Source organism: Protobothrops mucrosquamatus, unplaced genomic scaffold, assembly GCF_001527695.2.
Source record: "Protobothrops mucrosquamatus isolate PMUCROS unplaced genomic scaffold, P.Mucros_1.0 scaffold381, whole genome shotgun sequence".
NCBI classification, from domain to species: Eukaryota; Metazoa; Chordata; class Lepidosauria; order Squamata; family Viperidae; genus Protobothrops; species Protobothrops mucrosquamatus.
In genome coordinates, this window is record NW_015386713.1 from 31,154 (window position 1) to 57,121 (window position 25,968).

Consider the following 25,968-nt stretch of genomic DNA (forward strand, 5'->3'; position numbering starts at 1 on the left):
CTAATCGCGCTTTTCATTTTCTTCTGGAATCAGCGTGTGGAAGGGATGGTCCCAGAATCGGCTAGAAATCCCAAAACCTGCAGGGTGCAGAGGGTGAAAAAAGAACATGTGGGATAATACAGAATAACAAGAGTTGGACCTTGGAGATCTTCTAGTCCAACCACCTGTTCTAGCAGGAAACCCTATACCATTTCAGACAAACGGCTGTCCAGTCTCTTCTTAAAAACTTCCAGCGCTGGAGCATTCCCAACTTCAGGAGGCAGGTTGTTCCACTGGTTAATTGTCCTAACTGCCAGGAAGTTTCTCCTTTACAGTTGTAAAGTGAAAGGATCCGTTGTAAGTCACTTTTTTCAATGCCATTGTAACATCAAATGGTCACTAAATGAATAGTTGTAAGCTGAGGATTACTTATATGCCTTAGACTGTGGCTGGCCAAACCACGATGAGTTTTGAGGCCAAGAACTGCCAACTTTGGGGAACAGCGTGGGAAAAACGTTTCCAGCATAGAGCTCAGAACATGGTAGCAAAGTAGAAGATGCCCCATGTCTAAAAACATGACATCCTTGACTTATGACCAGAAATGAAATTTCCACTGCTAGGAAAGACAGTTGTTAAGTGAATTTTGCCCCATTTTACGACCTTCCTTGCCACATTTGTTAAGTGAACACTGCGGGTGTTAAGTTAGTAACACGGTTGTTAAGTGGAACTGGCTTCCCCGTTGACCTGGCTTGTCAGGAGGTCGCCAAAGGGGATCACATGACCCCGGGACACTGCAAATGTCATAGATACGAGCCAGTTGCCAAACGTCTGAATTTTGATCACGTGACCATGGAGATGTTGCAAAGGTCGCTAAGTGTGAAAAATGGTCATAAGTCCCCTTTTTCCCCATGTCGTAACTTCGAACAGTCACTAAACGAATGATTGTTAAGTTGAGAGCTCTCTGTACTGACTCAGCTTGGCTTCTGGAAGCTCAGATGCTTGAAAGCAAAGGAAGAGAGCCCAACGGCCGGCTGCCTCCTTCAACCCCTCCCCTCCCCTCCCCTCCCCAGTGCCCATCCTCACCTGCTTTCTGGTGTTCAAAGTGGTGCTTGATGTGATAGATCTTCAGACCGTGGAGGTAGGTGCCTTCCTTGGGCGAGCCGTAGTGCAAGTAATAATGCATCATGTCGTAAATAACGTAGCCAAGGATTCCTCCACACAGGATGGAGTGCCCAAATTCTCTAGGGGGAGCCAAACCAACAAGAAAGTAGAAGAAGAAGACGACCAGGGACGCTGGCACAGGTGGGAAGACCAGGCGGGAGCTGTCGAACGGGGACTGCAAGGGAGGACAGGGGGAGAAAATGAGACCTCAGCAGAGAGAACTGTGGGCTTCTCAGCCTCTGCAGCTTGAAGCTGTGTGGACTTCAACTCCCAGAATTCCCCCAGCCAGCCATTCTGAGAGTTGGTCAGAATAACAGAGTTGGAAGGGACCTTGGAGGTCTTCTAGTCCAACCCCCTGCTCAAGCAGGAGACTGTAGTCTATACCATTCAGACAGGTGGCTGTCCAGTCTCTTCTTAAAAACTTCCAGTGATGGAGCACCCACAACTTCTGAAGGCAATGCTCATTAATTGTTCTCCCTGTCAGGAAATTCCTCCTTAGTTCTAGCTTGTTTCTCTCCGTGATTAGTTTCCATCCATTTGCTTCTTGTCCTGCCTTCTGGTGCTTTGGAGAATAGCTTGACTCCCTCTTCTTTGGGGCAGCCCCTGAGATACTGGAAGACTGCTATCACCCCTTCTTTTCCTTAAACTAGACATCCCCAATTCCAGCAACCGTTCTTTATATGTTTTAGCCTCCAGCCCCCTAATCATCTTTGTTGCTCTTTTTTTTAAATGTTTTATTGATTTTCTAATTTTACATTTAAGTATTTAAAAAGCAACGTGGCGGCTGAGTTAATCGATAATTCAATGACATACAGATATCTTTAGTACGAGTCTCAAACTACCACATTAAATATTTCCTCTCTTTTCCCCTTAGTATTTACTGTCTCATGTTTAAACTAATACAATTCTTATTATATCAATTAAATAAAAATAACATTCTTAAATTTATCAATAATTTTTAGCTTATACATATCCTGGTTATTTTAACATTCAGCCTTTAAAGACAATCAATGTCCTAATTAGTTTTTCCCAATTTTTAGTTTCCCATTCATATTTACATTTAACATTTAATATTTATACTTTCCAAGTTTTAAGTAACCAAAGTTCCCTTTATCCTGCAAGCCAACATCTTGACTTTCTTGACACCCCCCCAGTGAACATTCCGGCACTCGTCTCTAATAACCTTGCATTGGGGGTTCTATCTGAAGCCAAAACTGTGACAAATAGGACTTCTTTTTGGGTGGAAATGGAAATGGGTCCTTTGTTGCCCTCTTCCCACCCAGCTTAGGCCTCTGGATAAAATAGATGGGTGGAAAAGGTGCTGGCAGGTAGCACCTGCTACCAGGTGCTAGGAGGGAGGGGTACGCCCTGAAAAGAACAGCAAGTCCTGTAGATACCTACCCCCCCCCAGGGGCTACGCGGTGTACCTTGCTCTCCCCATACAGGTAGAGAGGCAATTAACGGGAACAGTGACCCAGCCTTACTCTGCCAAACCCAGGTGCTAGGAGGGAGGGGTGCACCCTGAAAAGAACAGCAAGTCCTGTAGACACCTACCCCCCCCCAGGGGCTACACGGTGTACCTTGCTTTCCATATACAGGTAGAGAGGCAATTAACGGGAACAGTGACCCAGCCTCTGCCAAACCCAGCCTTAAGTAATCTGAAGTAAACCTCAGGAACAGATTGGGAGAGAACAAACTGATTCTGTTGGGCAGAATTAATTGGGCAGAACTTTAATCGGGCACAGAACATCTTGAGATTCATCAAGTTGGCCGTGACTTTTCCACAGCTGGCAGTTTTACAGTTTTGGAAGTCCTCTCCAATGCGCAACGCTGCCGGGCTAAGCCTCCCTTGGGGCTGCTGCCGAGCTGGGTTGCCCCACCAGATGTTGGGTCACCCCAAGCTGCCCCCACCCCAGTTGTCCAGCCCCCACCCCCTCCCTACCTTATGATGCTGGCCGTGCAACAGAAAATGCAAGGTAATCAGGTAGTACTTGCTGGCTGGATTCATGTGGAAGAGGAAGCGATGAATGAAATACTCCAGCAGGGACCAGATGAATACGCCCAGGAGGAAGAGCAGTGGGAACCAGGACTTGTGAACGGGAACGGCATAGGCTACGCAGAGGGCAGAAAACAGGCAACGGGTGAGAGCGGGAACGGCCCCCTGAAGCAGAGCACAAATCAGTGAAGACCTATCCAGCCAGGCAGGGGTCTTGTCTAGGAAGTCCAGAAACAGGACATGAATGCAATGCTCTGCTTGCCCCAGCCTCCGGTAGCCAGAGGTAGACTGCTCATAGAGAGGGAGGTTCAACTGAGCTACCACATGCCTCAAAGCAGGGGAGACACCCCTCTCTGCTTTGGCTCTGCTTCTAAACTCCAATCAGAGCCATTTGGTCTTCAAGGGGGCCTGACTGGGTTCTCCTTCAGCCTTAGGATTGTGTTGTGGCTCCGTCCTGTGGGTCCCTCTCATCGGAGGAGGAAGGCTCTGAACATGAAGGAGAGGAGATGGCCAGGCCTCCCTCTCCAGGACCTTCCCCTCTGGTGTGGCCTTCGGTGCCTTCCGACGGAGAGGAGATTGGCCAGGAGCCAGGTGCTTCTGGGATTGGCCAGGAGCCAGGTGTATGGACTCCGAGGAGGATACGTCTTGGCTGGATCCACGCCAGCGTCGGAGGGACAAGCGTGCGCAGCAGCTAAAACGCCGTGCCAGAGATTTCAGCTGAGTCACTGGGCCACACCCCACAGGCTATATAAGCAAGGGGTGTGCCGTTTGAAACTCTTGTGACGAACAATTTTGCTGAATCTTATGTTGCAGCACTCCGGCAATTATCCTGGACTTGTCTTGTGTTTGTATTGTGTTATCAGTAAAGGTCTTGGCAGGCAGCCACGGAGTTGCTGCCAAGTGTTTATCTGTATTTGGCAGTGCTGAGCAGTCTTTTAGCCCTCGGCTGACTGGTTGGGGTGTGTGAGTCGGACGGGGACAGAACAGATTGAGTCCCACCATGCAAGCTCTACTGGGCCTTGTTCCATTCCCAGGATGAGAACGAATAATGCTGCTAAATGTTTTTTTGCTGCTGGGGATCAGAAAAGGCTGGTGTTTGGGGGCTTGGGAATCTGGACCTTCGTCAAGCAGAGGAAAGGGAGGTGGGTGGCCCTCCTGACCCCTTCTTTGCTCTCCTGTAGGGGGCAGCAGGGTGGAAGGCAGAGAGCAAAACCTTTGATTCTCAATGTGGGAAATCAGGCAGGGCAACATAGAACATAGAGTAATAGATTGGAAGAGACCTTGGGGGTCTTCTAATCCAACCCTTGATCAAGAATGGAGACAGCAGAGGGCCTGGGAAGTAGCTCAACGTGCTCTCCTCCTTACTCCAACCACTCTCGCCCAGTTAAGTTTTGGAATCCCTATTTGCAAATACCTGGGAGCCCGATGGTGCTGGATGCAGTTGGGAGTAGGCAAACAGCCAGTTTGGTCTAATGGTGAAGTCGTTAGGCAGGAAACGGGGAGACGGTGAGTTCTAGTCCCGCCTTAGCCATGAAAGCTGGCTGAGTGACTTTGGGCCAATCGCCCAACTGCATCCAGCACCATCGGGCTCCTAGATATTTGCAAACAGGGATTCCAAAACTTACCATGTCTCCATTCTTGGTCCGCCAAGTGTGGAGGGAGTTTTGTGTGGAAAAGGTGCTGGCCAGCACAGAAGCCTCACCTGATGTGGAGAACAGCTGGGTTTCCCCTTGGGCCAGAGTGGTGTAGCAGTGCCAGCTGAGGAAGAATATTACCGGTAGCCAGACTAGGCAGACAATGTACCTGGAAGAAAAACAAGGGTCAGACTAGTTTTGGATTTGGGACGCATCCTGTGATACAATGAGGCTGACGCAGCTTTTTCAGATTCTACACTGAATCTGTACACAGAGAAACTGGCAGGACGACTTCTCTGAGTTTCTTCAGGGGGAGGAGACAGTCATGCACGATTTCTCCAGGAGAAGATTTCCCCCCAACAAGACCACCATGACTGAAAAGGCCAAACGCAAAGCCTTCTCTCCTGGCTGTGGGATTTTTCTGGAAGCCAAGGGGGCCGTTCACTACAGGAGCCGCCAGGTTGGCTGTTCAAAGAGTCCTGGAGCTCCACTTCCTCCTTTGGAAGGAAAACCCACTTACAGCTGCTTGAAAAAAAAGTGGGAGAAAAAAGGCGGGAAAGTTTCTCTGCCCAGATCAGCTGTTGCTTTCCAGGCTTTGGGCCCCACCACTGTGAAAGATCTTGGGGTTTTTTTTTTCCCCTCCCCTTCAATCACGTCTGATTCTCAGAGACTGCCCAGACAAGTCCCTGCAATTTTCTTGGCAAGATTTTTCAGAAGTGATTTGACTCAAGGTCATCCAGCTGGCTTTGTGCCCAGAACAGGATTAGGAAGTCAGAACGGTCACAGAAGGCGGCAGCACCAAGCCACCCTCAGCTGATCTTGGAAACGCTAAACAGATTCAGAGCTTGAAGGGGAGACCAACAGGAGATGTCAAGACAACAAACAGGATTAGGAAGTAGGAAAAAAGCAGCCTGATGGGGTCCATGCAGTCCACAGAACCGAGCTTGACTCTGCTCTCCCTATATCAGGGGTGGGGAACAATGGCCTCTTTATGACTTGTAGACTTCAGCTTCCTGGCTGGCTCAGGAATTCTGGGAGTTCAAATCCACAAGTCATAAAAAGGCCATTGTTCCCCACCCCTGCCCTAAATGAAGCTAGCCCTTCCACCCTGAACCAGGACCAGTCTCTGTGCCGGAAGAACTTTTCCTGTACAATTCATCCCCAATCCAAACCATTACTAGGCCCTACTCAACAGCTAGGACTTGCTTTAAGAAACAACACCTGCAATTCCAAATGTGTGGCTGTAACACCTTTGATCTGATCCTCAAATCTGGGGCTTGGAGGGCACCAGAGGGCTGGGCTGGGGGCTGCTCTAAAAGACAGGGGGGCTTAGCCCTCCTGAACACAGCTTGGGACCCTGCAAGCTCTTTCACAATTGCCCTGGAAGTTGTCATTTTTAATGAGGCACGAAGGGGGTGACTGTACAAAAGACGGGGTGGTCTCACACAAACCAAACTTCACTGAAAGTCAACTTTAACTAGACCCTGATCTCCAGTGATTTGCCACAATCAGGGCAACAGGATCAAAGTGACTGGTCTTCTTCTGGCTTTTTAAAAACTTCTGAGTTCTGGTGGTCCTCATCCAGATACCAGCCAAGGCCAAGTCTGCTTGGCAATTGAGATCAGCCATGGCCAGCTCAGTAGCCAAAAATGAGACGGTTTACAGAGCCAGCCTATGGCCCCCAACCATCTGGGTCCTCATTTTACTGACCTTAGAAGGACGGAAGGCTGAGTCAACCTTGAGCTGGTCAGGATCGAACTCCAGTGGGCAGTGAGTTTGCCTGCAATGCTGCATTCTCACCACTGCGTCACCAAGCTCTTTATCTTGGCCAGGCCTACTTTTTATTCCACTTCTGCTTTCTCGGGACACTGTTTGCACCACTGTGTCTTTGGCCTGCACCCACTGCACACTCCTGCCCCACCTTTGGCCCCTTACCACGTTGTCCTGGAGAGGGACTCCATGATGTCCGACTGGAAGAGGCGAATGGGTCGATCCACCGGCTGGTGCACCCATTCATTGTACTTCTCGCGCAGGTGGCCCACCTGCCAAAGGAGAGGCTTTTCCCAGTCCACCAAGTCCTGGAAGGAGAGATGTCGCAGCAAGATCTTTACAAGTGCATCGTCTCAACAGTCAGAGTTATTCTGACAAGGTCTCATGTCAGAAAATTTGAGGAATGGCACCGCAAAAAAGCAGAACTGGTGGGATGCTAAATTCAGGTTTTGGAAGAGCTTCTAAAAATCCCATTTTGGTAGAAATGGTATACAGATTTTCTAACAGTTAGACAGTAAAGAGTGGATTTCCCCCCCTTTACTTATTATTTATTTGCTAAATTTATTTGCTCCCATTTTGCTGTGGGGCTACTCTGGGTGGCTTGATTATATAAGCACTTGAACCCTGAGAATCTCAGCTTAAGGAAACTGGATTTTATTTAAATGGGTTTGCGGGCAAACATAAATTACACAATCTAACAATATATGATCACTCTCTGTTACTCACACATATAAATGCATATAATTAGCTTTGATAACCACCCCAAGTTTTTAAGGCATTGAACTGCAAACCACTGATGGCTGCCAAAGTGAGTTCTGTTTCCACGACGGGGTGTATCCAGAGGGCCCAACACATAATTTTTATTTCATTCTGCCTACAAATTAAGACAACCCAGATAAAGAAAGCACCTTTTATAGTTGCTTGATAAGTATCTTCAGAATTAAACTAGATCATCCTATTACAGCCCACAAAGAAACCAACCTGTGAATAAGCTGGAATGTTTTGGGCTGTACACAGCAAAACCAGAACTATTCTAGATTATGTATTCGTGCCAGGCAGAAGATTCCACAGTAAACTGTGCGAAGCATCATATTTGGGCTTCAAAAACCCGGATCACCACCGAATGGCAGCAGGAAGCTGGGAAAGTCTTCCATCCGTCTTTCTGAATTCTGGATGGCTGAAAGATGGTGGCTGTCACCCTTGCACCACAATTCAGTGGTTAAAATTAGCCTCGGCTCCAGTACAGGGAAGGAAGACTGTTTACCACATCCATTCCTTCGTTATTTCAGGGACAAAATTACCAGAAATCATATTTACTAAACTTTCCTGTTATCAGATCATACGAACATGTCATAACATACCTACATTAAAAGGAGCTGGGCTTCAACTGCATAATATTATCTTTACTTTTACATCCAACCTCCCACGGATGCCGCCTAAAATAACTAAAAGTTCAAGATACGGAATTGGCAGAGAAGGAAATCTGATCCCTGCCAGTTGTCACTCCGTTGTGCATGAACTGGGCAAACTGGGCAAAGGTTGTTGTTGTTTTTTTTTCCCCTCTCTCTTTTTCTGCAGATCCCAGCCCACTTTCCAGCTCCATTGTCTTTTGCTGACTTCTTCTGTCCATCACCTCCTTTGCACAGTTGTGGTTAGATGGAGTCCCTAGCTAGCCCCTTCTTCCTGACATTGCACTGGGGTAGAAAGGCCAACAAGGTTAAGCAAAGTGGAAAGAGCCAGCAATTCCTTGCAACTGCTGAAGAGCAGCCGCGGCTCCCATTGCCAGGGGAAGGAAGAGGAGGGAGCTGTCAGCAGCCTCTGAGCCCTTTGGGGTACCTTGGGGGAAACGTTTTGGAGGTGTTCTCCTGATAATGGATGGACAGAGAGACAGACAGTCTGGAGGCCCTCGGCTTAATTCCTTCCCAACATTCTGTATGCATTGCATTCCACATGCAAGGTAGCTACATTCATTACAACTAATATGATGATGATAATAATAGTAATAGTAATAATAATAATAATAGTGGTGATGATGATGATGATGATGATGATAAAGTTGGAAGGGACCTTGGAGGTCATCTAGTCCAACCCCCTGCTCAGGCAGGAAACCCTATACCATTTCGGACAAATGGCTGTCCAGTCTCTTCTTAAAAACTTCCAGTGTTGGTGCATTCACCGCTTCTGGAGGCAGGTTGTTCCACTGGTTAATTGTTCTCACTGTCAGGAAGTTTCTCCTTAGTTCCAGGTTGCTTCTCTCCTTGGTGAGTTTCCATCCGTTGCTTCTTGTCCTGCCCTCAGGCGCTTTGGAGAATAGCTTGACTCCCTCTTCTTTGGGGCGGCCCCTGAGATACTGGAAGGCTGCTATCCTGTCCACCCTCGTCCTTCTCTTTGTTAAACTAGACTAGAGAATTCTGTGTCAGCAGCATAACAAAGACCTATAAAAGCTTTTATTGCTTTTATGTATTTATTATGTTTATATGCTGCCCATCTCAGCATATAAAGTTCAGCAACTGAGGCATTCAAGACTCCTGCAATCTCACCATCTGTTTGCCAACTCTGGAGAAACGGCCAGTGAGGTGCCCGTGAAGTCACCAAGAATGGAATTTCTCCTCGTGGGAAACTTTCCCTTCCCCAGCTAAAATGAGATTTATTCCACATTGCACATAAATGAAATAAAATTCCTAATTTGCAAGAAACTACAACTTAATGTAATGGAAAACACGTTGTTATTTGATCAAAAGGTGGTTTTTTTGTGTGTGCGGGTGTCCTTCCTGCCTGTCGTTAGATTTGTACTTGGAAATCCCCTCCATCTGACTTACCCAAGAAAAATAGCAGAACTAACTTTATCAACTTTGCAGATCAAGTGACAGGGATGATCTGCACAGGCCCAGCCCTGGGGCATTTGCTGGCTGAATCAGGATTGATCAGCTGAATCAGGATTGATCCTCCCTGTTTATGTACACTTGCCTCCTATTTAAATGGTGTGTCATTACTGTAAACTTTCCGGCGTGCCCTGCAAAACGTACCTTGTGTCAGAGTTCGTTTTAAAGAGCAGAGTTGAGGTGGCTGTTTGCACACACACGACATATCGAGTGAGAAAGGGCTCATCTCATCCTCGTAAGATGCCATGCCCAGCTAAAGCTCCCACTTCATCGGCACAGGAACCTAACACAAAACTAGTTTCTCAATCCAGAGTGATAAAAATTGGTGACTGCCAGATCTCTCCCCCGCTGCTTCTGGGACAGATGCTGTAAGAACCGTGCCATCAATAGGATCTGTGCTTTCTTCTGCCAACTCAAACTCACCCTCCTCCTCCGAATTTGTGTCCAGAGAGAGGTTGGATCCAGGACAATTTGGCTGCTGTAATCTGTTTGAAGGCGGCTGCAGAATTCCAGGACCTGCCTCTCCTCCGTTCCCCTCCCACACCTGTCTCATGGTGGCAGTTTTACTGACCACTCTGCCTTGGGGTGGAGCAGTGGCGGGATTCAGTCGGTTGCACCACTTCGGCAGAACCGGTAGCTAAACTTTTTGTTGCCCAGGCCCAGAATGGACTTCTGGAAGTGGCATCCACACAGAGAACTGGTTGTTCCCATATTTGAATCCCACCACTGGGGTGGCGGCTCAAATGGGTGGGAGGGAGGGAGGGGCTCAAATGGGTGGGAGGGAGGGAGGGAAGGAAGATTGCAGTTTTGTTAAGCAGCCTGCTCTTCCACACTCACTAACCACAATAGTGGAAAAAACTACTCCCACTCAGTTCCTTGGCTTTTCTTCTCTCTCCCTCTCTTTCTCTCTCTCTCATACACACACACACACACATCATTCCAAATTTGATAATATGCAAAATGGAAATGTATCCTAGGACAAAGGCATGATATGCATCTCCACTGATCCACAGCTACTGCTTGAGCACCGGGTGTCATCTGTGCCAAGAGATCTTTGCCCAGACACATCTGGTGGGCCTTCTGAATTGTCGCTCCCACTTTGGTTGTCTCATGGGTGGACTATTACAATGTGTTCTGCATGGAACTGCCTTTGAAGACCACTCAGAAGCTCTGGTTGAGCCAGGATGGAACGGCCCAGCAGTTCAGTTATGGGCCTGCCGCATGCCTCATTATGCCCATCTCCACTTGGCAGCTGCAGTAGTTCCCAGTGAGACTTCTGAATGCACCTAGGATGGTGCTTGTTGCCATTTAGAGGCCCTTCATGGCAGAAGGCCCAGGCACTGCCTCTCTCCCATACTGCTGGCCCATCCTGTTTGGTCTGCCAGAACCGGCACAGTCCAAGTCCCGTCAACAAAGCAAGGGGATTTGGGAAGCAGGCATTTTCTGTTACCCCCCTTATTTTCTGAAGCAGCATCTGAGGGCTCCTTGGTGCTCTCTGAGCTTGCTTGTTTTCTTGCAGATGTTTCATTACCCAAACGAGGTAACATCATCAGGGCTAGTAAGGATGTGGTTTGCTGTCAGTTTATATTCTATGGCTTCTCCTGTCAATGTTGGGCAGGCCAATAGAATATAAACTGACAGCAAACAGCACTCCTTACTAGCACTGATGACCTTGCCTAGTTTAGGTAATGAAAATCTGATTACACATTAGGGCCTTGAAAGAAATGACCCCAAAAGAGGAACGATTAGGCAGTAAACGGAGAGGAGCTGTGGCTGGCAGCCGTGCAAAAACAGGCACCCTCTGCTTAGACTTTCTGCCCAACCTATTTAACACAGTCCTGTTTTCCATTTTGCATTAAAGCATCGGGTCGTGATGTTAGAGGGAGCCTCTTTACCCAACGCCCGTCAGTTGCTCTCTCCCGTCTCCTGAATATTCTGCTCCTGACATCCCGTTTTGGGTAAAAGGCTTTGTATGGATTTCTAATGAGCAGCTTGGATCACCCAGAGTGGCCCCGAGCAATCTTTCTGGAGCTAAAAGCCACGCTTGCTATTTTCAGGCCGACCTATGGGAAGAAGCACACCAATAGGGGTGCCCACAGATGGGCAGAATGATGAAACCACCATCCCACTGTTGTGATGCAAGCTCTCTGTTTCTGTGGCTTTGCATATTGCCATAAACAGGCTTTTGACTCAGTCAAATACGAAAGGCCTGAGGCTGGCTTTCCGGTATGTCATCACCCACAAAGAGGAATGCTAGCTCCATCCTAGCCGTTCTTCTGTTATCTTGCTGCAGAGATTAAAAGAAGATGGAGTGCCTTCAAGTAATGGCTTAGAGTAGGAAGGGAAGGTCTCTGATTTGGCCAGGTAACGCTCTCCAGTCTGAAGTTCCTGCTCCTCTTTCTCCATGACCTTCCTTCCTGTAGGCTAGTCTATAATATGGCCAGTCTAGAGAAAAGAAGGACTAGGGGGGACATGACAAGAGTGTTTCAGTATTTGAGGGGCTGCCACAAAGAAGAGGGGGGTCAACTTGTTTTCCAAAGCACTTGAAAGAAGGACAAGAAAAAATGGATGGAAACTAATCGAGGAGAGAAGCAACCTGGAATGAAGGAGAAAGTTCCTAACAGGGAGGACAATTGATCAGTGGAAAGGCTTGCGATCAGAAGTTGTAGGAGCTCCATCACTGGAGGTTTTTAAGAAGAGACTGGACAGCCACTTGTCTGGAATGATAAAGGGTCTCCTGCTTGAGCAGGGGAATAACAACAACAACAACAACAACTGAAATCAAGAAAAAGATTAGAGGTGAATACATCAAGAGAGTGAAGAAGATATTAAAGTCCAAACTCAATGGAGGAAATACCCTGAAGGCACCTTAAATCTTTCTCACACCTTGAGATCGTGTTAGCAGCTTGGTTTTCCGTCAACAATGGCATCCCACCTTTATCTTTCTATCAAGTGTCTTACCTTCTCTACGTTGACTGATGCCAATCTAGGCTCCCCGGACATGACAGGACCTGAGGCGTCTGACGTGGGGGAGTCCGGTGTCTTCGGACAAGTCTGCAAGAAAAAGCGTAGGAGAAACGGTTCAGGGGAAAGTCTACTTCCTGGGAACCCATTCAGTCCATTTCTGTGGCTGGCAACTTCAATCTGTGATAGGACAACAGGCGTCACAGATTCCAGGCTGCCCAGTTCTATGTGCTTGGTCTCAAAAAAAAAAAAAAAAAAGCCTCGGACTCCCAAAGGTGCTTTTTTCAAGAGGCAACTGGACTTCCTTTGTTTTTCCTCGAAGACGTTTCGCTTCTCATCCAAGAAGCTTCCTCGGTTCTGCTGAAGAAGCTTCTTGGTTCGGAAGCGAAACGTCTTCAAGGAAAACCGTGACCCGGATGACGGAGAGTCTCCGTAGCATCGGAGTCCGAAACTTTTTCTCTTCAGCTGATTCTTTTAAATTAAATTAAATTAAAAGTCTTTGTTATCTACGAAGAAAGGCTGCAGCGCAATTCAGTGGGTATCTCAGCCGCATCCAGAAACAAACCAGTGTACAGATTCATTAACCTGGTCTACGGAATGGTTTGCACAGATCTGAAGGCCAGTCATTCCACCAGTTGACTGTCCTCCCTGTTAGGAACTTTCTCCTTAATTCCAGGTTGCTTCTCTCCTGGATTAGTTTCCATCCGTTGTTTCTTGCCTTGCCTGCTGGTGCTTTGGAAAAGGGGTTGACCCCCACCCCTCTTCTTTGTGGCAGCCGCTCCAATACTGGACTGCTGCTATCCCTGGTCCTTCTTTTCTCCAGATAGTGTTAAAGTCTAAAGGTGGTGTTAGTTTTGGTTTCCTGCTCTGGACTACCTTGAAGGGCTGACAAAGTGGATAGAGTTTTCCAGAGAGAAGGAGCATCTGAAGGAGTCCCTGTACTGAGAGGGAGAGTAATAACAAGACAGACCACCTGGCAGCCTTGCCCAGAAGGAAACAGAGATGTTCCTCAACACCCTGGCCTTTCTACATTGTTCAGATTCTTCACCTTCAGCACTTTGACCTTGAGGAGGAAGTGAATCCCTCAAAAGGTTTCATTCCACGTTTACGAGATGCCCCAAGGCAACCGTCAGAAAAGACGGACATCAGATTTTCTTGGTTGGCAATGTAAGAAATGTGAGGATTCCTTGACCCAAATGATTTGGTTTTCTTTGTTATTGATTTTTAAAATATTATAATATTCTATGGTACGTAAGTATATTCATGGGTAAATGTTTTCATGTTAAAGGTGTGAATTATTTTCAAAACTATGGAATTTGACCTTTTTCTAAGGAACTTTGTGTGTGGTGAAGTTATATTGAGAAACTAGAAATATCCAAACATCAAGGACTGGATTCAATAAAGATATAATTTACCGACGTTTGAAAAGGCCTTTTTTAAACCAATCAAAAAATGATATGGATGTCATGATTATTTTACAAGAATAAACATATGTTCATGATTAATATATTTTGTCATTAAATATCTAAGCTATATTTAGATGACATATAGCTAATATATTATTATTATTATTATTATTATTATTATTATTATTATTATTATTATTATTATTATTATTATTATTATTATTATTATTATTATTATTGAGTTGGAAGGGACTTTGGAGGTCATCAAGTCCAACCCCCTGCTCAGACAGGAAACCCTATACCATTTTGGACAAATGGCTTTCCAGTTTCTTCTTAAAAACTTCCAGTGTTGGAGCATTCTGGAGGCAGGTTGTTCCACTGGTTAATTGTTCTAACTGTCAGGAACCCTCTTGTTGAACAAGAGCCCAGAGATTCAGAGCTGAGCGGAAGACGCATCTGAGAAAGTGCTCCATTTCATTTACTCAAAATATGGAAGAATAGGCAGTTGCAGATGTCTTGCATCTATTAGAGACTTAATCCCATTAAGTCTGCAGAACGCTCCCTGATTGCCAGGCAGAAATGCAAATCCAAGGCAGACTCTGGGACTCCTGAGGGTGTCAAATTACACCTTCTGAATTCTGCCCGTTTTACATGCAGAATATCCCATATTCATTCATAGGCAGGGTTAGGAATGTTTCTGGTCCAAAATCCTCACAGTCAGCAAGGCACTTTAAGAATGAGATAATGGTCTAACTCAGGGGTAGGCAACCTTGGTTCTTTTATGACTTGTGGACTTCAACTCCCAGAATTCGTATCAGGACTGTTTTGCCATTGCCGGCAATGGGGTGGGCGTGGCGGCTTCCGCGTGACCCGTCCGGCCTGTGGGCCGGCAGTTTAACACCCCTGCACTACAGCAAACTGTACTTTCACAGTACAAGTAGTCCTTGACTTACAACAGGTCATTTAGTGACTGTTCAAAATTACAATGTTACACTGAAAAAAGTGAATTATGACCATTTTTCACACTTACGATGGTTGCAGTATCCCCGTGATCACATGATCAAAATTTGGATGCTTGGCAACTGGTTCACATTTATGACGGTTGCGGTACCTGGGATCTTGTGATCCGCTTTTGTGACCTTCTGTCAAGCAAAAACAATGGGGAAGCCAGATTCACTTAACAACCAGGTTACTAACTTAACAAGTGCAGCGATTCACTTAATAACTGTGGCAAGAAAGGTCGTAAAATGAGGCGAAACTCACTTAGCGGATTTTGGGCCCAATTGTGGACGTACGTCGAGGATTACCTGTACTCTGGGCTGGTCTTAAATGAGACTGGAGCATTTGAGGCTGAATGTACGGTAGGAACTCAACAATGTTGGGAGAACTAGGTCAACATTTTAAGCCATCAGAGGGCTCATTTGCTTGACTGTGGACCTCAGCAACTATGGTTTATTAACCTGGCTTTATTATGCAACAGAAATTCAGTCAGCATTTACGCAGAGGAAGAAAACAATGCCCCGTTGATTGTGGCTGATTCTGCGAATTGCAAAAGCAATGACAAAGGACTAAGGCAAGCATTTCTTCCTGATCCTACATAGATGAGTGAGAGGGAGGGGACCTGGCACCCATAACAACAATTAGGCCTTCAGTGTTCGGGAGGGCAGCCTTTGAATTTCAGGTCAGTACATTTCAGTCTCCCCATGCATGCTACCGCAAGGTCTGGCTTCTTCCTTAAATGTCTCATCTGGCAATGAAATGCCTAGGGAGAGACCGTCGGCCACCTCCCTCCTCACTTCATTATGGATCCCCAGGAAATAATCTGAGTAACATGTGGAACCTCCTCCCCACCCCACTCCGAGGGATTTTCAAAGGGAGGGTGATTCCCCAGTCGCTCCCTGGAGGGCTGTTTGGATCTACTTTGCATCTCTGCGGAATTTTAACTGAGAGGAGGGAAAGATCTCCTGGCCTTTTGATCGTGAAGGAAAAGAAGGAGGCTGTTTGCATTTTTCAGCAGGCCAGGCCAGAAACTGGTGGGCCTCAGCAAGGCTAGAGCAACTGATTCCTGAAAAGAAAGCGGAAGGGAATTGACACCTCTGGGTCTGGCCGTTAGCCTAAGGAAAAGAAAAAACAGGGGTGATGGCAGTATTCCAGTATTTGAGGGCTGCCACAAAGAACAGGGCATCCTCCAAAGCGCCTGAAGGCAGGACGAGAAACAACTGGTCAAAGAGAGAAGCAACCTGGAATTAAGGAGAAACTTCCTAACAGTGAGGACAATCAACCAGTGGAACCGCTTGCCTCCAGAAATTGTGGGCGCTCCATCACTGGAGGATTTTAAGAAGAGGCTAGCCCAGGGGTAGGCACCCTTGGCTCTTTTATGACTCGTGGACTTCAACTCCCAGAATTCCTGAGCCAGCATGGCTCAGCTTGGAAACCTCTCCCTTTCCCCTCAGCGTGGCTGCCTCAGGAATTCTGGGAGTTGAAATCTACCAGTCATAAAAGAGCCAAGGTTGCCTACCCATGGGCTAGACAGTCACTTGTCTAAAATGATATGGGTTCTCCTGCTTGAGTGGGGGCTGGACTAGAAGACCTCCAAGGTCCCTTCCAGCTCCTATTCTATATTCTATATTCTATATTCTATATTCTATATTCTATATTCTATATTCTATATTCTATATTCTATATTCTATATTCTATATTCTATATTCTATATTCTATATTCTATATTCTATATTCTATATTCTATATTCTATATTCTATATTCTATATTCTATTCTATTCTCACTGGGAGATGAGAAGGACTCAGAGAGACATCCAGATGTGTATAAGCAAGATGCCTCCGAGAAGCCAACCATTCCCAGAGTTAAAACTGTCCTCTCACTTTGATCCCCATGTTCACAAATCTCATGGCTGTCATCTGGGGCTGCCAATTTTCAGTATTCCAGCTCTGGCTCCAAATCCCTGGATTGTGGTTGCCTCAGTCCAAGGATGGTTCCATGCCAGCTTCATAGCATCGCGTGGCACTTTAACTAACACCCATCCTTGGGACCGTCCCTTCAAAGCCTTAATGGGGCGGAAAGTTAAAAGTGATCGAATATGGAGAACAATGGATCTGATCTCAGTCTAATTTAACTATTGTCTTGCCCTGCACCCCAGCATCCCACTCAGAACCCAGATTTTTAGTCCAGGAAATTTGGGTACCCATCAACGAAGCTCTCAAGTATGATGGATTCATGAGAGATTCCAAATCAAAGCAAACCTTTGCAGGAAGCTAAGCAAACCTGAACCAAGTTAAGAAGCTGGGTGCACTTCATGGTTTGGAAACCACAAAAACTAGGTTCAGACATCATGTTGGGTCAGAATTTGACAAGTGACATTTTGGCTAAATCCAGTGTATGAATCCAGCCCTGGCATCTGCACCCAACGTCCCTGACCAGCTTCTCAAAAGACCACAGAAGACACCTGTCCCCCTCTTTAGAAAGAGAAGGCTGAATGTGCCAGCCCAGCCAAGTTCAATGGCGCATTTGCACAGCACATTTAATCTAGCTATTGCATCAGTCGATTCCCTGTTTCATATCATACCATGTCCCAAATACTGTAAGTGGCCCAAATGGGGTCGATTTGCAGAAGACATTAGATCATCATCACAAACATCACCTACTGTGGGTAACCTTAATCACCCAGAAATTACAATTGCTATGTGGACTGAACCACGGAATAGTCATTTCTGAATACATTTTTACTTTTTATCTGACTTCTGAAACTGTTTTTTATTTTTTCAAAGTGTGGCTAGGCAATGGAAAGCAATCAGAAATGCATAACCATGCATTAAAACTCAACTGATTATTATTCAGCCCTGTTACCTTCCTCTAGTCTAGTAGCAAACACTGGTTAATTGTGAGGACAATTAACCAGTGGAACAGCATGCCTTCAGGCGTTGTGGGTGCTTCATCACTGGAGGTTTTTAAGAAGAGACTGGACAGCCACTTGTCTGAAATGGTATAGGGCAGGGGTAGGCAACCTTGGTTCTTTTATGACTCGTGGACTTCAACTCCCAGAATTCCTGATCCAGCATCGCTCAGCTTGGAAAACTTTCCCCTCAGCATGGCTGGCTCAGCAATTCTGGGAGTTGAAGTCCATGAGTCATGAAAGAGCCAAGGTTGCCTACCCCTGGTATAGGGTCTCCTGCTTGAGCAGGGGGTTGGACTAGAAGACCTCCAAGGTCCCTTCCAGCGCTAGGATTCTATGATTTTTGCTGTTTTAAATTTGGGGACTGGTTCTGCAGTCTTTTAAATTTGAAAGTTTTTGGGGGAGGGAGGGGGGGTAATTTTGAAACAATTTAACTGGTCCTTAAGAGCCTGACAGCTCTAGCTGTTAAGGCACTCGATCAGAAATATGAGCCTGGTTTCTCGCCGTTATCTTATGCACGGGAGTCAGCTGCCCGACTCTGGGCCAAAGAAGGTCACAATGAGAATCCCACTCCCAAAAGACTCCCAAGAAAACCACAGGGACCCGTCCAGGCAGCTCAGTGCTTCTCAAGCGTGGCAGCTTAAGAGATGGGTGGGCTTCAACTCCCAGAATTCCAGCATAGCTGAGAATGCTGGGAATTGAAATCCACCCATCTTCAAGTTGCCAAGCTTGAGAAACAGCGGTGTAGCTGTTAGGAGCTCTGTCCCAACCCTCTATGCTGACCACCGCGTTGGTCAGCCTCTGCCAAGGGCAGGAGAAAGTCAGCCTCCAAGAAGGAAACAAACGCAAGCACAACAGTGAGGAGCAGCAGCTTGTGCTGGAGGCAGACAAGCCGCCCCTTTGGTGCCAGGCGGCAATTGTGCGCTTGAGATGCCTCGTCAACTGGCTCTAGATTTGCAGCACCGCTGGCATTTCAAAGGAAGGAGAATAAAAACCCGTTTGTTGAGTTCAGCCGGTTGCTGGGAACTGGCTGGACTTGTTCTGCCACAGCAGGGACAGGGGGAGATGGGGGATTCCAGAGAGGGCACAGAGAGGAAGAAGAAGAAGAGGAGGGGAAAGGTGATGGCCACGCACAGGTAGTGTGGCCAAGTACGTGAAAAGTGGCACTCACTGACAAGCAGGGTCCCCGGCACCTTCACCAGGAGAGCAGGCGATGGGAGGCTCATAGCAGTCTCCTGAACACAGAGTATCAGAGTTGGAAGGGACCTTGGGGGTCTTCTAGCCCCCCCCCTTTGGGCACCAGGGACCGGTGCCATGGAGAAAGGTTTTTCCATGGACCAGAGGGGGTGTGGTTTTGAATACTGCCTGCATCCTGAGGATGGAGCTTTGCTTGTTTGTGCGGCCCGCTTGCTGGCATGCTGTGGACCAGTGCCCTCCACGGACTGGGGGTCGGGGACCCGTTCTAGCCTAACCCCCTGCACAAGCAGGAGACCCTATACCATGCCTAATAAATGGTTGTCCACTGAAAACCTCCAGTGATGAAGCACCCACAACTTCTGGAGGCAAGCCATTCCACTGGTTAATTGTTCTCACTGCCAAGATTTTTCTCCTTAGTTCTAGGTGGTGTCTCCCTCTGAGCTTCCACCTGTTACTTCTTTTCCTGCCCGCTGGTGCTTTGGAGAATTTGTGGCAGCCCCTCAAATATTGGAAGACGGCTATCATGTCCCCCCTAATCCTTCTCTTTGTTAGACTAGGGCAGGGGTAGGCAACCTTGGCTCTTTTATGACTCATGGACTTCAACTCCCAGAATTCCTGAGCCAGCCATGCTGAGGGGAAAGGGAGAGGCTTCCAAGCTGAGCCAGGCTGGCTCAGGAGTTCTGGGAGTTGAAGTCCACAAATCATAAAAGAGCCAAAGTTGCCCACCCCTGGACTAGATATACTGAATTGGCCAAGGGCCCCAGGATGGCCCCACATAACTGCAACCATCTTGAGTTATTCAATTCCAGATGTTGCTCCTCTTCCTCCTTCTCCTCTTCCTCCACCACCACCACCTCCTCCTCCTCCTCCTCCTTCCACACCTCAGCTCATTTCTGGCAGCATGCCTGCTGTTCACCCAGAAAAGCAGCTCCACAATCAAGAGCACTCTAGATATGTGGCAGCCACAATTCCAAAGATGTTGAGCCAGATCGAGTTCTTTAGGAGGAGGTCAGGTTAATTAACAGGAAATGCCAACCACACAAACTGGTCTTTCTCCATGGAAAGCTGGAGAACCCATCACGGAAACCTGCCTTGGCCTGCTCTTGGTTTTACTACATAACCACCTGTGAGGACAAGAAGTTGTGTCACAGGACAAGAAGTTACAGTTGCTGAAGCTCAGATGGAGACACCACAGCCCAACAGTCAGCAACCATTGGAAAGTTACCCAATCTGCTGGGAACTCACCTCTGGGAGAGGGAGAGCCAGGTGTGTCATTTTCAGTTTTACATAGTAAGGCAAGGTATAAACCCAGCAAGGGAATGAACAAGCTGCTTTCCCGTGGTGGTGCAGTGATTAGAATGCAGTGATGTGCGGCTAGCTCACTGTTCACTGCCACGAGTTCGAGCCTGACCGGCTCAAGGTGGACTCAGCCTTCCATCCTTCCCAGGTTGGTAAGAATGAGGACCCAGATTGTTCAGGGCAGTCTGCTAACTCTATAAACCACTTAGAGAGGGCTGCAGAGCACTGTGAAGTGGTACAGTATATAAGTCTGTCAGTGCTAGCTCACCGATTTTAGCCCTGATCTTGACCATTAGACCACATAGGGATTATATCACTGTGACGTGTGCCAAACCTCTGTGGCAATGTGGTTCTTTCAACCCAGAATCTCACTCTTCCTGGCATGCTGCTTTTCCCTTCCTACCACGCAAGATTAATCCTAACTGCAGAGGAGGAGGAGGAAGGCACAGAAAAGCCATCCAGCAGCCGTGTCCAACTTCCACCAGCCTGAAGCCTCCCCGTTACCTTTGGGGAAAGTCTCAACTGGGCCTGATGTCACCGTCTTTCCTAAATGAAAGTTATTGTAAAAATCTGTCACTGTTCCTGTGCCAATGGGAGCTGATGGAACAGGAAAAAAATAACACAGCATTCCTAGTACAGGTCAACATCTAGGCCAGGGGTAGGCAACTTTGGCTCTTTTATGACTCGTGGACTTCAACTCCCAGAATTCCTGAGCCAGCATGAGGGAAACTTTGGCCCCGTCATGACTCGTGGACTTCAACTCCCAGAATTCCTGAGCCAGCATGAGGGAAACTTTGGCCCCGTCATGACTCGTGGACTTCAACTCCCAGAATTCCTGAGCCAGCATGGCTCAGCTTGGAAACCTCTCCCTTTCCCCTCAGCATGGCTGGCTCAGGAATTCTGGGAGTTGAAGTCCACGAGTCATAAAAGAGCCAAGGTTGCCTACCCCTGATCTAGGCAATATAATTATATCCATGAAGCTCTCTAAGGGTTCCTCTTTGTTGGTCATCTTTGGGTGGGGGTCTCCAAAGGTTGCATGAGCCCCTCCCAGCTGGCTTGTTTAAAGTTAGCTGCATTGGCCATTATCCTGAATATGCCCTTTGCTGCCCTCAACTCATCAGATTGTTTGCTAAAAAAAGAGCTGTCTCTTCCTGAACTCAATCAAATCCTACTACTGTTTGGTTGGGCCGTGAAGAGAGCCAGGCTGCGGTCCCCATGACTGGAAAATCATGGTTTATCAGCTAGCAGAGGTGGGCTCAACAAATCTCAAAAAAAAAAAACCTGAGAGCCCGTTTGGTCCAGTGGTTAAGGCACCAGCTAGAAACAAGGAGACCATGAGTTCTAGTCACACCTTAGGCATGAATACCAGCTGGGTGACTTTGGGCCAATCACCAGGAGACGGTGAGTTCTAGTCCTGCCTTAGGCTTGAAAGCCAGCTGACTAACCCCACAGGGTTGGTGTTGTGGGGCAAGGAGGAGGAGGAAGGTATATGGGATATATTCGCCATCTTGAATTATTTGTATAAATAATGAAGGCAAGATATACATATATATATACATATATATACATACATACATATATATATTTGTTTTTTTCCGTAGATTTTCACGGGTACAGGTATGCAGGTCTTGGCGTATTCGGGTCTTTTCCCGTGTAAGATTGAGAGTATCTTGGCGATGTTTCGACGAGGTCCCACTCGTCATCTTCAGGCTGGGGTCTTCGGCTTCGTGCTTGTGCGAGCAAAGTGTGATCGGAGCTGCCGTCTCTCTATAAATACTGGTGGGGGGTGGTGCTGGCTTAGTTGCTGTAGGTGGATTGGTTGGCTGTGTGGGAGCCATTGTTTGTGGATTGTTTGGCTGTTTCATAACATCCTGAGTAGTTGAGGTGCTGGCTGTGTGACCATTAGTCTTTTGTGTTATAACGACCTGGGTAATGGGCTGTGTGATTACATCCTGAGATCTACTGTAGTGACATCCTGAGTTTTGTGTTGCAACATCCTGGGTGGTTGGCTAGCCATCAGTGGGGTAGCTGTTTTTATAGGAACGGTGCCTTTTGCACCCAGCTCCTAGATCTCGTAGTTTTTAACCTCCTGGTGGTCTCACAGTTTGTGACCCTTCGAACATGAATTTACCCAGGAGTCATCCTCCAATTTTTAGAATTTTAAAGGATATATATATATATATAAGTGTGTGTGTGTGTAGGTCTTTGGTTATTCGGGTTTTCTCCCGCGTAAAACTGGAAGTGTCTTGGCGACGTTTCGACGAAGTCCCATTCGTCATCTTCAGGCTGGTGTCTTCAGCTTCGTGCCCGAATGACCAAACCCGAATGACCAAAGACCTACATACAAACACCCAAGCAATTGCAGAGGAAGAAGGCAGACGCAAGGGGCAGAAAAAAAAACACATCATAAGGCAGGAGAGCTAAGAGCTGGCAAGGGAGGCAGCGAGAAAGCTAATCATTAGTAAACCAAGTTTGCCGATTGCTGTCGGTATCACGCACCACCCTTTCCATATTTGCTCTAGCATAGATCGGCCTCCATTCCACCCAGGCTTACCTTTTACCTGAACCCTTAAGAAATCAACTCTGAACTAAATAGATACACGATCAACTCCGATACGTCCCTCAGCCTGAAGCAGGAGCACATATTATTGTGGCCGTGCCTGTGTGATACATGCAGGTGAGACAGCCAAGTCAAAAGAGCATGTCAGGAGAAGCCACAGACAGCCACGTGCATGATGCCACCACCAAGACAATGGCAAAAATGCACTAAGAATCACAGTGAAGGTAATTTTGCTTTTTTTCCCCTATTGTGCCATGTTTCATCCTCTCAAAAATGATTCCAGCACTAACTTTCATGGACTACACCCATGCAACAGTTAAGTAAAATGTCGCTCTGGGAAATATTTGCTGCTCTACCTATCTACTGATGGATCTATCCTTGATATTGTGGCTTGAGAGCGTGTGTGGCCATGCATAAAACAAGCCTTGGGTACAATGCTCATATTCTTTCACTGACATGCAACGTGATAAGAATTGCAGATTTTGCAAGGGCCGTTTTTGGTTGTTCTTCTGTCATCATAATCTTTCACTGCTTTTACTGCAACTTTCTTTCTATCTTCTCTCTCTTTTGCAACTGAGGAAGGAGCAGAAAAGTCACCACCAGCAACTCCAAATAAACTGGAGTTTTCTTTCATCCCAGCCTTCTGACTAGCAGAAGCCTCCAGCACAAGCTTCATGGGCAAAACTGGCTCAGTGCCCAATGAAGCTCCCCAGAAAATAGAAACCCTGGGGGGGGGCACCCCAGTGCATCAGCTGAGCCCGTTTAGGAAAAAACCAGAACTTAACAGCTGTAGTTGCCTGGACCACTTTGAACGGCTGCAGGGACTGAAATGGAGAACCCTTGAAATAAACAGGTGTCCACGCTCACCTACTATGGCCCTCAGGACAAGCTCTCCAAATTGTACAGGTATCACACCCAGCACCCATCGTGCACAGCCAATCCTAACTGCTGACTCAGTAAAGCGGTATATAAGTCTAAGGGCTGTTGCAATTGCTTCCAGGCTATCATTCCCGAGAGAGAGCAGCTATTCAGGCATCTGCTTTGGTTAATTATGGCTCTGAGTTCAAGAAGCAGCCTAGACGTGTTGGAGGGAGCATGGGACCCACCCCCCAAGCGGGTAGCGCCTGCCAGCCGTGGACTTCAACTCCCAGAATTCCCCGGGCATCTTGGCCCCCTCAGAGAAGGCCGCCAGATGAAGTCCGAGCGCCCACAAGGGCCCGCCTGGGAAAGACCGAAGCGGCGGCTCGGGAGCGGGATGCGGGCTCAGCGACCCGCCGTCGCCACCGGCCTCGGGCTGGGCGATGGAGAGGCAGCGGGGACAGAGGGGCGAGGCAGCCCGGCTCTTTCGGCCGCGCGTCTTCCCCCGCTCGCGGCCGTTTTCAGCTTCCGCGCCTTCCAGGCTCGGCCTTGCGTTGGCCCCGCGGAAGGAGAGCCCGCCGCCTCGCCCTCGGCCGAGCATCCCGCCGGGAGGCTGCAGCCGCCCCGGGGGAGCCCGCGCGTGGCCCTCGCCCGCCGCCCCTTACCTGCTCGGCTTCCCCGTCGGGCTCCAGCTCGCCCAGGTAGTACTGCTGGAGCCAGCGGCGCGCGTTGGCCGAGTGCCGGTGCGGCGGGCCGTCCAGCGCCTCGCTCACGTCGGTGCCGGCCCGCTCCAGCAGCAAGCGCGGCCCGCCCGGGTGGAGGGGCGCGAAGGCGCTGAGGTCGTAGAGGCGGCGGCCGGTCAGCACCAGGCAGGCGCCCTGGGCGCAGCGGGCGCGCAGCTCAGCGCGGCTGAAGGAGCCGGTCGTCGTCGGGGCAGCCATCGCGGAGCGTCTGGCGGGGCTGGGCGCGCTGGACGGGCACCTGCCGGCCTCATGCAGGCCAACCCGCCCNAGCGGAGCGTCCCCGCAGACGCGCCGGGTCTCCTTCGCACCACCCGCGCGCGGCTGGCCGGCTCGGGCAGAGGGACGAGGCGGCGTAGCGGACCCGCCAAGCGGGCGGGAAGCCCCGGCCTCGGCGGGCCTGCGACTGCCCCGGTGCAGCGAGGGGGGGGAAGGCCCGGCTCTTGGGACGGGGCGGGCGGGCGGACGGCCGCGGCACAGCGAGGAGCGGTCCGCAGAGCGCCGGGAGCCTCCCGCCTCGTAACCCTCCCGGCGCGAAAATCTGGCTTGCCCGGGAAGGTGTCCTGCGCCTCTCCCCCCCCCGCCCCGCTCAGCGGAGCCTGAGAACCAGCCCGGTCCAGCGGGAGGACACGGGACTAGGAGCCTCGATTTACAACGGTTCATTTAGTGACCGCTCAAAGTTACACAACGGCACTGGAAAAAGTGACATGCCTGTTTTTCACACTTATGACCATTATTAAAACCAGTACATACTAAAATAGTAAAACAACGGATAACAATTATAATAAAGTTTTGCCAGAAATTGGCAAAAAAACCATTGCCAATTGCAGTCATGTGACCCCAGGAGTCAGAAGTGGATGGTTTGTGCTTTACTGACTGTTAACGGTGGTTAAATTACCAGTCATAAGTCAAGGACTTCTTATACTCAAGAATGGGCAAAGAGGTACAGGTAGTCCTCGACTTACAACAGTTCATTTAGTGACCATTCATTACAACAGCAGTGAAGAAAGTGACTTATGACCATTTTCCACACTTACGACCATTGCAGCCTCCCCATGGGCACATATTCAAAAGTCAGATGCTTGGCAACTGACTCATATTTATGACGGTCGCAGTGTCCTGGGGGTCATGTGATCCCGTTTTGTGACCTGACAAGCAAAGTCAATGGGGGAAGCCAGATCCACTTAACGACCATGTTACTAATTTAACAACTGCACTGATTCACTTAACAACCGGGGCAAGAAAAGTTGTAAAATGGGGCAAACTCGCTTAACAAATGTTTCACTTACCAACTTAAATTTTGGGCTCCATTGTGGTCGTAAGTCAAGGTCTACTTGTACTCCCCAATGGTGTTGTGGTTAGGGGACAAAGGAGGAGGGACCACTCTCTCTGCTTCCTTGAGATCCTGAATAAAAAACAAGCTACGTTTATATCTAATAAACAAACTTTGCCAGCCAAAAGGTAGAGGAGGGAATGAAATGGTTGAGGACAGAGGTCTTCAAACTTGGCCCTTTTATGACTTGTGGACTTCAACTCCCAGAATTCCTCAGCCAGGCACTCTCTTCTCCCCATTACCTGGGAAGTAATGGCCAATTTCATGCTGGTCTTCTTGT

The 25,968-nt window shown here is 48.2% G+C and overlaps 1 protein-coding gene across 1 annotated transcript; it reads right to left on the reverse strand.

Moving 5' to 3' along the window:
- Positions 1 to 24,556, reverse strand: FA2H (fatty acid 2-hydroxylase). Its single transcript, XM_029284121.1, has 7 exons — positions 24,281 to 24,556; positions 12,384 to 12,476; positions 6,706 to 6,848; positions 4,839 to 4,939; positions 3,083 to 3,252; positions 1,063 to 1,315; positions 1 to 77 (listed from the first exon to the last, which is right to left on the reverse strand). Exons 1-7 carry the CDS (start codon positions 24,554 to 24,556, stop codon positions 1 to 3), a joined length of 1,113 nt encoding a protein of 370 aa, XP_029139954.1.
- Positions 24,557 to 25,968: the final 1,412 nt, after the last annotated feature.